This window comes from Hippocampus bargibanti, linkage group LG10 (genome assembly GCF_051943395.1).
Source record: "Hippocampus bargibanti isolate YZ-2025 linkage group LG10, ASM5194339v1, whole genome shotgun sequence".
Taxonomy (NCBI): Eukaryota; Metazoa; Chordata; class Actinopteri; order Syngnathiformes; family Syngnathidae; genus Hippocampus; species Hippocampus bargibanti.
The window spans coordinates 18,115,407-18,130,606 of NC_142743.1; the positions used below are offsets into that span (position 1 = coordinate 18,115,407).

Sequence of the window (15,200 nt, forward strand, 5' to 3'; positions counted from 1 at the left end):
TACTATTTCTATGCACGCACGGAGAAAATTACATGCAAACAGGGTCGGATATATCGATAGTCCCGGTTATATCGAGATTTTTTCGGACTCCCTTGAATATCGATATAACGAGACTTTACTGTATGTAGTCATTACACATTTCAACCAAATAACAAAACACTTTTGCAGCAAAACTACAGCAAGGACTGCAAAGTCCTAATATACTTAAGTGCCAATTTGTTGGGAATCACCATCTGTCCACCAATGGACTGTTCCGAACCTTTACGGTCATATTCAGGAGACGACCCGACAATGACAGACGTCTATTTCACCAAAAAACTAAAATAAAAGAATGATGATGGCTTAATTGGATTGCATGTTGGCCTCGATAGGTTGGATCGGATTAAAACTTGCTCAATGAACACATATCGTTTGAGGGGTGAGGGGTTGTTTTGTTTTGTGTTTTTAAGAAGAGTTGAAATGACGTCATTTCTGCATATTTTAAACGTGTGCAACCAAAGTTTGTTCTTCTTTTTATCTCATTCACTGCCGAATTTATTCGGGAATTAAAAATATAACATGGAGCGCCATTCCCGAATTTGTTCGGGTTTTGTTTTTTGTTGCGCGGGTGCCGATTAAGCGCTGGTCAGACCTCCAGCAATGTTTTTTTTTTCCCTTTCAGGAATGGGCAGCATTTGCTTTTTGTCCATGTTAGCGCTTTGTTAAAGCTTCAGCTGTTATTAAAGTGCTATATAATCCAATATGTATGTATTGCATTGTATTTTGGAGAGTCACCCTCATTTCAAGCTTATATAACTACAAACAAAAAAAATATAACTTAGGAATTAACTATTTTTTCTGATGAAAGAAGTGAGTCTAAGGTTTCTTACGTTGCGTTGAATGTTCTAAAACTCAATATTCTGTGGGTCTTGCAATTTGAGCAAGAATGACAAAAACCCTGGCACTGTAGTGGACACGTTTTTGCACTTGTCTGGCAGTGAATGTGTTAAATTGTATGCTGCCCCACTGTCACTATTGCTATAAGACAGGGGTGTCAGAGTCGTTTTTTGCCGCGGGCCACATTGTAGATATGGTTTCCTCCCGAGGGCCGTGAATTTGGGGAAGCCATTAGAATGTTTAATCGCCTCCACATATTACATACAGAGCGCTAAATAAAATAATTAATAACTAGTTTTCAAATCTGAAGTCAAGAAAAATGACTTATTGTGGTTTACATCCAAAAATATGACATTTTGGTTAGAATTTTAGCAAGTATAATGGACAAGTTTGATTTGCTTTCGCGGGCCGAAAAAAATTATGTGGCGGGCCGGATTTGGCCCCCGGGCCTTGACTTTGACACCTGTGCTATAAGATAACCCACTATATGAAAACTCTCCTGGGCCCCATCCCCCTTCTCGACCCTTTGTATGGAGTGCCACCTACTCGCAGGGTGGTGGTGGTGGTGATGGTGATGGTGGTGCAAGTCGCCCAAAGGTGACCCCGCGCCCCCATTGTGCTCCAGATGCAGGCTCTTGTAGTGAGACTGGGAGTGGCTGGCCTCGCCCTCGCCCGGGCTGTCCGACTCATTAGCGGGCGTTAGTTTGCCGTTCTTACGTCTCCGGGGCTGATACTTGTACTCCGGGTAGTCCTTCTTGTGCTGTTTCCTCAGCCTCTCGGCCTCCTCGATGAATGGCCTCTTGTCGCTCTCGTTGAGCAGTCTGCAGGAAGGAGAACAAGGAGGGGTTTTTACTCTCCAAAGTTAATGTGGAAGTTAAAATATGCGCAAATAGCACGCGTTGGCGCCGTGCGTAAATGGAGACTCGCGTGTAATTAGATGCTCAAATGACTTCGTGGTTTGAAGCACAAATTAAACACCCTCGGACAAACAACACGCTTTAGTTTCTGTTTGTCTTTTTCCGCGTCCACCAATCTTGGCTCGTAATTTCTCCACTTTTTTTGGCGCAAATTGCGCAGGAAATTAAGGGTGACTGTGTGCACGCGGTTTTCTCCTTTCGTACAAACCTCCACAGTTTGCCGAGGGTCTTGCTGAGCTCCGCGTTGTGCAGGTGGGGGTATTGGTCGGCCAACTTCCTCCTGGCCGCCTGAGCCCACACCATGAAGGCGTTCATGGGCCGCTTGACGTGAGGCTTGGCTTTGTTTCCGTTGTTGACGCGCACCGGCATGGGCACCAGGGTCCAATCGTAGCCGTCCAGAACCTGGCTGACCGCCTCGCGGATACCGATGGGGAAACGATCGTCGTCCTCCTCCGACTTTACCGTGGATCTGTGGTCCCCTGAGCCGTCCGCCACGCACAGCGAAGTCAACTGAGGCGGAGGTCCGGTCAGAGGTGAGTCGTGACCGTGTGGAGCTCCGGCGTGGCTCGGGGAGAGCGAGTGAGCGTCGTCCGAACCTCCGGGGCTCAGTTCCGCTTCGGACATGCTATGCTCCTCTCCGGACATTTCTAAACTGTTTAGTTTGTTTTACAATAACTTTAAAATGGGTTAAAACTTTTTAAATAGACTATGTAGAGTTTGCGATGGGGCCAGTTATTGTGGACTCCTCTAATACGAAGCCATAGTGGTGCGTAAATGTGGCCAGATCCTTTTTTACGCATCGAAATCCGCTACACCTGCAACCAAACATACAATAGAATACTTATATCCAACTTTCAAATTTAAATCACTACGTTTGATTCTGATCAGTACATTTGAAAAATGACAAGTATACTCCTTAAATGGCATCTTACGTCGCAAAATTAATCGAACAGAATTAATCGAACATTTCATCAAAACACAAATCTAAAAATATATCCAGCCAATCAAGTATCGCGTAAAACTATACGTTTCATTGTCTTTAAAAAATATATGATTTAAAAAAAAAGACATAACTTACCAGGAGAGACGCACAGTGGTTCAACATGGGAGTGCGTGTGGCTGGATGTGGAGCCGATGAATGGCTGCTCTGTGTGGCGACACCGGAGCTTAAAGAGCGCCTTGTGAGAAGGACTGCAAGAGGGAGAAAAAAAGGGGGGGTTGAAAATGGAAAACATTCCCAGAGAGGCAGCATTCCAACACACACATTAGGCCGCGCCCACCATAGCGCAACCCAGCGCTTTCATTGGTTATCGTCCCGCCCTGCCGGTATTTGATTGGTCAAGAGAAAAATGGCGTTAACACTGTGGCCCGTTACGTAGGTACGTACGTCGCCGCACCGTTTCCAACCCGGAAGAGGTGAGATGTGACATGAGAGTCGCTTTAAACGAATTCACAGTGAGCCCATTTAGTGGACGGAGAAGGCCAGCTTTGTTGCGAGTGTTGACATGTTACATCAAACAAATAAACAATCATCTACTGACTTATTACATCTTGCGGCCGCATTAAATCCGAAAGGGAGGGGAATCTAAATAACCCAACTCGGCGGAGTTCTTCGGTTTGATTAGGTGTCATACAGGAAATGTCGAATTACGGTTTTTAGTCTTAAAACATCTTTGTGAAAATGACGAAAAATGAGCGAGGCAGTTGTGCTTGCTTCGATGAATAATCTACTAAAATTTACAATTAAAGTTTTCAAGATATTCGTATATTATATTGACATAACATATCCAACTACAAACAGTGACTGCCACCCTAATTAAATATCCATTGCTTCTGATTGAAGCTAAAAAAAGTCCTGCATTTACAAACTGTGAGACGAAAGTAAGTGATCAAAAGTCGTGTTCAAAAGTTGTGTTTGATTTTACGCCATATGATAAGTGACTGTTGATCAGACTGCAAATATACACTGCAAATAAATGAAAGGCATCCCATTTGGATCCCGTTTACCATTTATTTATGGATTTATAGAACCAATATTTTAATATATAACCGATCCAAATGGCTCTGATATTTTTCGTATTATAATAACGCCATGGTATTGCATAGTATTATGGTTATTTAACAGAACATCTTTCAAAAGAACCAGAAGAAGCGACAATGAACCACTCAGTGGAGGCGGTGCTACATGATTGAAATATAGAACCTTTCAAACGAATTATGAATGAAAATGTGATTTTAAAATTAATTCTAATGACTTCGATTACATTGCAAGTTAACGTACCAAAGCAAACGAGCAACAACAACGTTTTTTTTAAACAACTTCCTGTCAACAAATATCCCAGTGATGTGAATCCAATTGGTGTATGGTAATTACATTTCATATATATATAAAACATTTTATTTCTAAGCGCCTTTCAAAACTCCCAAGGACACTTTACAGTTACGGGATAAGATTTTTTTTTTCTGCAGGTGAACATCGGCAGCCATTCGCGCCATCGTTCACTTAACCCGGAAGTAACACAAACTCACGCCACTAATGTGAGTGTGTATATAGACAGACAATACAATACAATACAATACAATACAATACAATACCCACGTACAAACTCTGGAACTCACTTCCTCCCAACATCCGTAACATTGATTCTCTTCCCACCTTCAAATCCCATCTCGAAACCCACTTATTTAAAATTGCATTTTCTGCGTAGCTTTATGTATTGTTTCTATTTATAATTGTATTTTATGTATTATTATATCTATGCTTGTCTGTGACTGAAAGTGTCCTTCAGAGCTTTGAAAGGCGCTTAAAATAAAATGTATTAATACAATTTTATTAATATTAAAACAGTAATATAACACATCTTAATTTATATAGCACTTTCACAACAGCTGCAGCTGTACCAAAGCGCTTCACATAATTGCAGTCAACACAAAGCAAAATAATAAACACAACAGGAACATAAAGACATATACAGTTGTGATATATATATATATATATATATATATATATATATATATATATATATATATATATATATATATATATATATATATATATATATATATATATATATATATATATATATATATATATATATATATAACAATTTTAATAGAATTAAAGATTGATTACAACTTTGAATTTCCCTTCGATATCTGTTGAACTTGTAGGCCAAAGTGCTAAATAAACAACAAACTATTGACTCAGTTGTTCGTCTTAAAACAGACTCGTTGGTTGTTTAAGCGGACAGTTGCTGTTAAGAAGCGACCATTGAAAAGAAAGAACAGGCCCACATTTATATGTTTGTCAACTGAGGGGGGGGGGTTGTTTTTTATGCTTTGGGACTTAATTCGAATGTTCCTCTTCCTGCACGCAGAGCGAGACTGATGCTGAGCGTCTCGCCTTGCGTGACGTGGGGGATCCGTACACGCTGGAAGGCCGCGATTTGCGCAGATAAGCGTGGTCTGCTCTGGGAAGGACGCGCGCGCGCACGCACATACGACCGGTTTCCCCGCACTGGGAGCGCAACAATGACCCTTGTGTCTGTCATGGCTCTCGCTGGTCTCTCTTTGCTCTCTTTGTCTGCATCTCAGGTGAATTGTAGCCATGTGATCAAACGCCCAAGCCTCTATCCATTAACCCTCGTAAATGAAAAAATGGGGAACAAAAAGCAGTTTTGTGCTGCAAACATGAAGAGAGGAAAGGAGGGGAAAAATGATAACAGAGAGCGATGTGTGCGTCCTTTCTCCCCTTATGTCCGAGCATTGACACTCGTCGCGCACACAGAGAAATTCCTCTTCAGCAGAAGGGATGCCTCCGTCTGCCTGCTCTCCGCGTGCGACACGTATCTAATAATATACTTATATAAATTTGGATTTATGGTGATGAGGATGAGGATTGAGCTAGGGTGCTTGGTGGTGAAGGTGAGGGAGGAGGGGAAAAAAGATGAGGTGGGGTGGGGTACCTCCACGATGCCAGCACCCCACTGATCAACTCGTCGGACCAGGCCTGGAAGTGAGTTTTGTATTCCTTTTTTTTTATTGTTGCGCGTGCGTGTGTGCGTATCGTAACTTCAGGTTCGCACCGAGCACAAGGGAGGAAGCTGCGGTTTTGCTCGGAGAAGTTGACTTTATGCACTTGGATGTGCACGACCCCCAGGGAACGAACTGTGGGTCTGCGCGCGCTGTAATTACGCTCGTCACCGCAAGTGGAAGTCATTTATTTGGAGGTGGGGGTAGGGGGGGGGGCTTCTATCGAACCATTCGTTTTTATTGTTGCACTGTAACAACTTTCACTTTTTGATTCCATGTAAATTCGATTTAGAAATTAAAAGACGACATTAACATATTTCGTTTATGCATATGGGCGTAAAATGAAATGCATGTCATTCAAGTGTACTTGTTATATACACACACAAATAGAATATATTTAAATATATGCAAAAGCTAATTATTAAAGCCGACGGATGATTTGTCTTTAGAAGTAAAGTGAGCAAGTTGCGAAATAAATGTAAAAGAAAAATGCAATTATTTTAACCAAAAGGCAAAAAAAGATAGAAAAGGTAAAAAAAAACTGCAGACAAATCACCAATTTGTTGCCCTTGAATTACATTTTTACTCTTTTTGACATGGCCTGAAGTGTATCCTAAAAATGATTTTTTTTTTTAAATACACGCACATTATTTTGAATTGATGTTTTAAAATCAAAGCACTTATTCGAACTGTAATGTTCAGTTCAATGATTTAATATTTTTTTCATATTCGTTCCAACAACTCGTAAAAACAACTCCGGGCAAAATAAATTATCACTCGCGTTTTAAACACACACACACGTACGCACGCATACACACACACTACACACGCGCGCGCGAACACACACACACACGCCCGTTTTTATATGATTTCATATGTGGCCATAGGCAGCCGCATTTCTTAAATTGGCGTGCAGTATTATAGTCCCTTTAATTTTAAATTACTTGATGGCATAAAAAGAAGCAAATTGATATGTGCCCGAAGATGACGTTGATAAAATGTTTTTTTTTTTGCAGTTTGTTTTTCCTTGCCTGGGTTGTTCTCATGTTCAAGCTACAACACAGGCCTTCTTCATTCATTCGTATCACATTTAAATCTACTTGAAAAATACACCACTGCCCATTTGATATACTGTCCATCAGCACTATGCTTTAAAGGACAACCAACGTCACTTTTTTGTTTCCTAACTGACCTCAGAAAAACCTTTTATAGCATCTAAAATACCCCAAATACGCAGTATGATATTTTTATTCAAATGCAAAACACCAATAAAAATGACTTAAAGTGTCCAAAATCTGCAAAAAATTGAGCTGCGAATTGGGCATTTTCAGAAAGTCCCGCCCCCAGTTCGTGACGTCACGCCAATACGTCTTGCATTGCTGCAGAATCAAAACAATGGCTTCAGATTCGGAGAATATGCCTTCTTGTTACACCTCCAGTTATGAATATGATTCAAATAGTTCTGAAGAGGAAAGCATACATGTTTGCAATCGATTAAATAATTTATTCCGTGCCATTTTGAGGCAACATTGGGGGGAAATGTCTCACCCAAAAATAGGCAGAAAATTGCATTGTATTTTGGACAGCCACCCTCATTTCAAGCTCACATAACTCCAGACGCATATTTTTTGAGGAATTAATTAAGGATTTTTTTTCAGATGAAAGAAGAGGATCTAAGGTTTCTAACACTGTACTGAATGTTCATGTAGTCCGAAAACGCACTATTCTGGAATTCAAGTGACAATGACAAAAACCCTGGCACTGGAGAGAACGCATTTTTGCACATGTCTGGCAGTGAATGAGTTAAAGGCTTTCTGATTCTGATTCTGACACTTCTCGTCAGTGTAACCACATTAATTGCCACATTTACATTCAACATACTTAGCTCAACCCAGTTTCACTCAAGTAACTCAACCTTAAAAAATGACCTTTAAAATACAAAAGTATAGCTTTAAAAAAAGCAGCCACATGCATTTTGTGACATTTCCTTTGTGGGCCTGTTGGTCAAAGCCTTGGGGGTTGGTGGTTGTGGCTGTAAGCAAAAAAAAAACAAAACTGGAAAATAGAGCTCACATGGTGGACCAGTGCCTGTGCTAACCTGCCATGTGACTGCAGTAATGGGCCTCTCCATATCTACACACACACCAACCACAGTGTCACAAGAGTCTGAGACACTGCTCTTCCTGGGATGGGAGGGTGGGTGAGGGTCATGGGGGTGGGATGGGGGGGGGGGGATGGGATGACAGGGGTCTCATGATCCGTTGGGAGGTGAAAAGGTCACTCCAGGTACACATTCGAAATGATTTGGTAGGGGTTTTCCGATTTATGCTAGCTATATTCATTGGCAAAATATTAGACATGCAACAAATAAAAATCACGCAAATATACCATGTCAACCAAAACGACATAAAATTATCACAAAATTTGTTTTTGAATCGATTTCCACAAATTTTGCAGAGGGCAAAGCATCGGTCTGCGGAGAATTTAAAGGACAACCCACGTCACTTTTTTGTTTCTTAACTGACATCAGAAAAACGTTTGATAGCATCTAAAATACCCAAAACACGCAGTATGATATTGTTATTCAAATGCAAAACACCAATAAAAATGACTTAAAGTGTCCAAAATCTGCAAACAATTGAGCTGCGAATTGGGCATTTTCAGAAAGTCCCGTCCCCAGTTCGTGACGTCACGCCAAGACGTCTTGCATTGCTGGAGAATCTAAACAATGGCTTCAGATTCGGAGAATATGCTTTCTTGTTACACCTCCAGTTATGAATATGATTCAAATAGTTCTGAAGAGGAAAGCATACGTTTGCAATCGATTAAAGAATTTATTCCATGCCATTATGAGGCAACATTGGGGAGAAACGGATCACCAGGAAAGAGGCAGAAAATGGCGCCCAAGCTCCTGTGATGAATTAATCAGCCCGTTTCCACAGGCTGATAAATTCCTTCCATGGAGCTTGGACGCCCTCTTCTGGAGGTTTTCAGACCAAACAAGTACAGCAAAATACATTGACGTGATGGAAGGATTGTCTTTTTTTTTCGGTCAGGGGCGTTCCTTTAGTGAAGTCACGTACGGATTCGTCACCAACTCAAAAACAAGACTTCCTCAATATTCAGCGCCTTCAGAGCCTTACCCACGATATTCTATTCTATTCTATTCTATTGCATTATTCACTAATTCAGTTAAAAAAAAACGATTGTGTAATTGCCATATTGTCATCTTGTTATCCTTGGGAAATTATCTGTCTACCGTGATTTAAATTACGTTAATGTTCGCTGACATTTCGACCAAGTTGCTTGCATTGCATATAGAAAACAAAAACACCCTCTTTTACTGTCAGAGGGGAATTCCTGAAATGTGTGACGTTGGATGGAGAGCAAAGGCTGGGGTAAAAAAAAAAATAGGACAATGGTCGATAGCAAACAAGAGATGTAGATAGAAGTCAAATATTCACATGCCGGGTCACAGTCTGCATTAAATGGATGTTAATTGGCGGAGAGGCATTTCTGCTTCGCGTGCCATTGCAGTGAAAAGAATGCTGTCACTTGTTCCAAATTATGACAAAAGTGTCTGAAATGATACCGATTTTCCAGCACTCTGAATGTCATTTTGGTTGACTTGGATGAAACTCTCGGTATGAGAATTGGTTTGTTGATGAACCGACTCTCGAGAACTCTGTTGAATGTGTGGGATAGATGGTTGTTTCGTATGGAAGCAACACATGACATTCAAAAAATGTATGATACATGACAAACTCAAGCCAATAGATGAAAAATCATTACGTAGATATGTATATACATATATACATATCTGGCTAATTATCTATCTAGTTAGCTATTAGCAGCTATCAATATATATATATATATATATATATATATATATATATATATATATATATATATATATATATATATATATATATATATATATATATATATATATACATACACACACAGTGATACCTCGGTTTTCCACCATAATCCGTTTCAGAAACCTGTTCGAAAACCGAAACAGCACTTTCCATTAAAATGAATGTAAAAAAATCTTAATCCGTTCAAAATCTAGAAAACAACTTTTTAACTATTTCCTTGCATAAACCGGATAAAAACTTAATAATAGAGCTATCCCAGCTGTTTTTGGGCAAACACAGGGCACACTAACTTTTCAAACCATCCTCTGCTTGCATTAAAATCATACTATTCAGGAGATCTTAAGCAAATATGTATGTATTTTCGCAAAAATAAAACAACAGCAATATTAATGCGTCGGTCACAATGAGGAAGACGTGACATATAAGGAAGTGACGTATAAGAAAGCGGATGGTAGTCGAGTGATGCATTCAGATGCACTCAGTTTGGTTGAGAACCAAATTTTGATTGTATACCGGGGCATAAAAAATACGACATTTTTGGTTGAAAACCGAATGGGATGAGAACCGAGACATTCGAAAACCGAGGTACAAATAATTTATTTATAAGGCCACATTTAGTGAGACACAGTACAGGACATGCATAAAAAAGCAGCAGAATATATGTTTGTAGTACAGTACAAAACTCTAATGCAATAAAGTAAACAGTCCACTGTCCACATATTGGAAGCAGCAAAGTATTAGAAGAATACTTTGTTATGGCTTGATTCCTAAACACGTATCCATTTTTTTTGTGTTCTCTGTGCGTCTACTTTTGAAAATGATATGCAAATGCAGTTGTGCATTAACACTCGGGAAAGTCTGGGCATGAAGTTATTCGATGCAGGCTTCTGATTGGCTGCAGAGTATCTCAATTGCCAAACGAACTGAAATTAATGCTCCTCTCCTCTAATGCTCCGGTGCATTCACGCTGAAGTGCACTAGTTGGGCTCATTTAAAGGGCCGTTTACCTCTTTCAAAATGACGGCCACTATCATCCAATCAAAATGGCGTTCCCGACCCCTGCTATAGACTAATCATGAAATAAAAACCTCCTTAGGCTGGTGTGGTACAAGAAGCAGTCGGTCTGCACAGGGGGAATTCCAAACAGAAACTATCTCAGAGGGAAAAAAAAAATCATGTGATTGAAATATTTGGACAACCAGTTCCAGAAATTACCGGACACCTCATTAGGAGCGCATAATGAGATTTCTGAAAGATTTTCGAGGGGGTCGTATGGTTGAAGATGACTCTGTGGGGTTACCGTGACTGTGGAGCCGGAGGGCTTTACGTCATCTGGATGCGTAGGCTGTAAAGTGCTGGGGAAAAAAAAAGACAGACAAACACACAACGGTCACATTGGGAACGGGTCATGAGACGGTGACACGTGGATAAGAAATAGGCCGGGCATCTTGCTTGTTTTTTTTTTTTTTAACCCATGAAGGAAGTTGCAGGTGTTTCTGGATGATGCAGCGGGACGAATAAAAAATGATTCTGCTTTCTGACCTCTGCCCCTCTTTTTTTGCCTCCTCTTAGTTTCACCCAATGAATTAGTGCAGCTGCACCACTCCTAAATGGGTGCCGCTCTTTTTTTCCTGCTAGTGTATGTGACCCACCATGAATCCTCTCTTTGTATTCCCCCCCTCCTCAGCTCCCTCTTTCTAGTTTCTTGCGTCTTTCTCTTGGGGGTGGGGGGTGGAGAAGGGGATTTGGGTTGCAATGGCGTTAGGAGTGGTGATGTGGTGACCGTGGTAGCGATGGAGGAGGCAGCCGGAGGGAGGGCTGGATGTTGGGTTTGGGAGAGGGGGTTGATGGGGGGCAGCATAGAACTTGTTGGATTACATTCCAGTGCAGCTGTGGAGGCTGGTGCAGGCCAGAGCGGGATCATCATTGCATTGCAAAGGCATCATGAATGGACTATTGTTTGGAAAGGCCCGCATCTATTTGCGACTAACTTCATTCTGACGGGAACAGAACAACAAGCGGATGAGGGACATTTAGAAATATTTTCGGGGTTTGGGAGAAGAGAGGGGGAATGAAAATGAATGTATTTTGTGTTTATTGCATTTTAAATTAGCATTACAAAATTAAAAATTGAAAAAGTTCCTGATCTAAGGCAACCATTTAAAGGACAACCAACGCCTCCAGACAAATTGTGTCCATAATTTGTAAAATCACTTCAAATGACTTCTACTGAGCGTATTTTACAAAGATTCCACGGCATATAGCTATATTTTACGAGTTTTGTTTTCGAGTTTATGACAATCCCCACGTGATGTCACTAAAGGAACGCCCCTGACCAAGAAAGCGACACACAATGCATTTTGGGTACTTTGTTTGGTCTGAAAACTTCGTGTTGATGGCGAAATTAGAAGGAAATCACATACAGAACACGATGGTGAATCGTTGTGTGTTGCACCAAGACTACTATTTGATACTAGTTGACACACATTCCCAGCAGACAAATCAGTCCATTTCCAACAAAGCTTGGGCGCCATCTTGTGCATTTTCTGGGACGCTAGATTGGAGTCCTGACGGATCGAATTGATACGGGAGGACTTCTTTAATCAATTGCAAACATATATGCTTTCCTCTTCAGAACTATTTGAATCACATTCATAACTGGATGAGTAACAAGAAAGCACCTCCAAATCTGAAGCCATTGGTGTGACGTCACGAATAAGGGGGCGGGACCTTCTGAAACAAACTTTCTGAAGTCATATTGAAGTCGTTTTGGGACACTTGAATTCATCTTTATTGGTGTTTTGCATTTGACTAAAAACATCAGCCTGTGTGTTTTGGGTATTTTAGATGCTATAAAACATTTTTCTGATGTCAGTCAGTAAACAAAAAAAATGGTGTCGGTTGTCCTTTAAGTGAATGGCAACAGAAGCAGACACAGGTTATTTTAACCTTCTGTCATCAACATCAGATGGACTAAAGCAAGGTGGAAAAGTGTACGGTAGCCATTTTGTAATTCTTTTTGATAAATCAATGATGATATGTCCTCCAGTCCAGAGATGAAAAGTACCATCCGGATTGTTATCAGATCAAATTTTTTAAGCTTGTCAAACATTGTGCAATAATACGTGAGTATCTATTTTTTTTTTTCATGTCTCGGTTGACTGATTTGTGGAGGCTCACAGATCAACTTATCCCGACTAAGAAGAGTTACTAAACATCTCGCCAGTGTACATAAATATCATCCGGATTGTTATCAGATCAAATTTCCCAAGCTTGTCAACCATTGTGCAATGATACGTGAGAAACAATTTTTTTGTATGTCACGGTTGACTGATTTGTGGCGGACAACTTATCCTGACTAATAAGAGTTACTAATCATCCAGAACGCATTATTATGACCAGTTACTGTCAATACAATTCATAATTACGATCAAATGCTGTCCATGTTTATTTCAAACTATCATTCTATGTTATTTCTTGACAGCAATTTGTAAATCAAAAGAATCAATACGATTAAAAACAACATGGATGTCTTTTTTATTTTTATTTTGCTGTGATACAGATGTAAGAGTGATGGTGAAAAGCAGAATGTAATGGTGGTGGTGATGATGATGGTGGGAGGATAACGACATGCAAGCACAATGGCACCATTGACAGCAACTTTATGATGTTTGCGCCCTACGGCCACACATGCCAGCTTAATAGTCAGCCATGTACGGTGATTATTTTTCAAGCCTTTCAATAAAAATGTTCTCAAGGAATCACTTTACCGGAAGGGTTTGTACGTGCTTTGTGTCATTGCTGTTTATTTGCACTTTATGGTCTGTAAATAATTGCAAAATGGTGATTGCACACTTTTCTACTTCAGTTTAAATTGTTTTGCATGTTGTGATATTTTCAAGTCAGTATCCTTCTGGCAATTTTAACTTATGGGAACGGAGGTGGTATCATGTGCTATATTTAAAAGACTAATTTGTACAAAGGAAATCATGGAATTGAAGGGTAATATTGTTTAAATTAAGGCAAGGAAGAACTCTATATATATATATATATATATATATATATACACAGTAAAGTCTCGTTATATCGATATCGGATATATCGATAGTCCCGGTTATATCGATACTATTTCTATGCATGCACGGAGAAAATTACATGCAAACAGGGTCGGATATATCGATAGTCCCGGTTATATCGATATTTTTTCGGACTCCCTTTAATATCGATATAACGAGACTTTACTGTATATATATATATATATATATATATATATATATATATATATATATATATATATATATATATATATATATATATATATATGTGTGTGTGTGTGTGTGTGTGTGTGTGTGTGTGTGTGTGTGTGTGTGTGTGTGTGTGTTTTTCAAGCAGATACATGAAAAAGATATTTCAGAGCACATTAAACCAGGTGAAGTCTCAATTCCAAGCCCTTTCAAAATAGGTTGACCTCAGTCACTATCCAATTAACCAATTAGCTGATTCTGCATATGAAAGTCTGCAGACAGACAACACAGAAGAGACTTTTAATAAAATGGTCAATTTCTGTCAATATGCCGCAATAGGTAAGGTAACACCGGGAGAGATATGTGGAGCTAGCATGATGAGAAAGTCTACTAAAATGACAAGCATGTTTTTTTCGGCTGCTGTCTGTGGTTCTTCAGTCAACATCACCATTGCCGCCGTGTGCGCTAAAAACACAAGCTTCTAAAATTATTAGTTGTTAAATATTTGCGCTGTAAAGTTACACTGCAGAATGAGACATTTCAATTTATCCTCGGTCTTCTATTAGTCTCAGTACCGCGATTTATATTTTTTTGTCTCTCATTTCAGGTTCTTTACCCGTGGAAAAGTGATATTCCCTGATTTCTATAATCACTAGAATCGATGTAATCCATGCAAGCATAGTAAATTTATAATGGATATTTGAATCATTGATTCAAATGCCCTCTAAATGTGGCTGTTAACTTCAAATCATTTCAACTAACCAACAAACAATTGAAACTAACTAACTAACTAACTAACTAACTAACTAACTAACTAACTAACTAACTAACTAACTAACTAACTAACTAACTAACTAACTAACTAACTAACTACACACGGACACACATACATACATACATACATACATACATACATACATACATACATACATACGTAACAAACAAATGGATTAACCAACTAACTAACCAACTAAGTAACTAACCAACCAACTAACTAAATAAATAACTAATGAACGGACTGATTGACGAACCAACAACTAACTAAATACCTAATGCATGGCTGGGTTGACTAACTAACTAACTAACTAACTAACTAACTAACTAACTAACTAACTATGTAATGGGCAGATTAACTAACTAACTTGACAACCAACTATCTACTACCAAATAACTAATTAGATAATTAACCAACTATCCAAATAACTAATCAACTATCCCGCTAACCAGCCAACCAACTAAGTCACCAGATA

The 15,200-nt window shown here is 39.5% G+C and overlaps 2 protein-coding genes across 4 annotated transcripts in view; one reads left to right on the top strand and one right to left on the bottom strand.

Annotated features, from left to right (window-relative positions):
• LOC148892750 (transcription factor Sox-10-like) overlaps positions 1 to 2,990 on the bottom strand; it is a 6,922-nt gene extending 3,932 nt beyond the window's left edge. The window contains exons 1-3 of one of the 2 annotated variants that reach the window (XM_089005526.1): positions 2,872 to 2,990; positions 2,002 to 2,608; positions 1,594 to 1,697 (exon numbers count right to left, since the gene is read on the bottom strand). In XM_089005526.1, coding sequence (XP_088861652.1) covers positions 1,594 to 1,697; positions 2,002 to 2,438 — 541 coding nt within the window. In that variant the 5' untranslated portion in view covers positions 2,439 to 2,608; positions 2,872 to 2,990. Of the gene's footprint in view, positions 1 to 1,422; positions 1,698 to 2,001; positions 2,609 to 2,871 lie in introns of both variants that reach the window. The other variant, XM_089005525.1, reaches the window with a different exon arrangement.
• Positions 2,991 to 5,600: 2,610 nt separating this feature from the next.
• The window catches only part of LOC148892751 (uncharacterized), a 53,461-nt gene continuing 43,861 nt past the window's right edge, over positions 5,601 to 15,200 (top strand). For both annotated transcript variants that reach the window (XM_089007221.1, XM_089007222.1), the window contains exon 1: positions 5,601 to 5,808. The gene's annotated coding sequence lies outside the window, so the exon portion shown is untranslated. The remainder of the gene's footprint in view (positions 5,809 to 15,200) is intronic.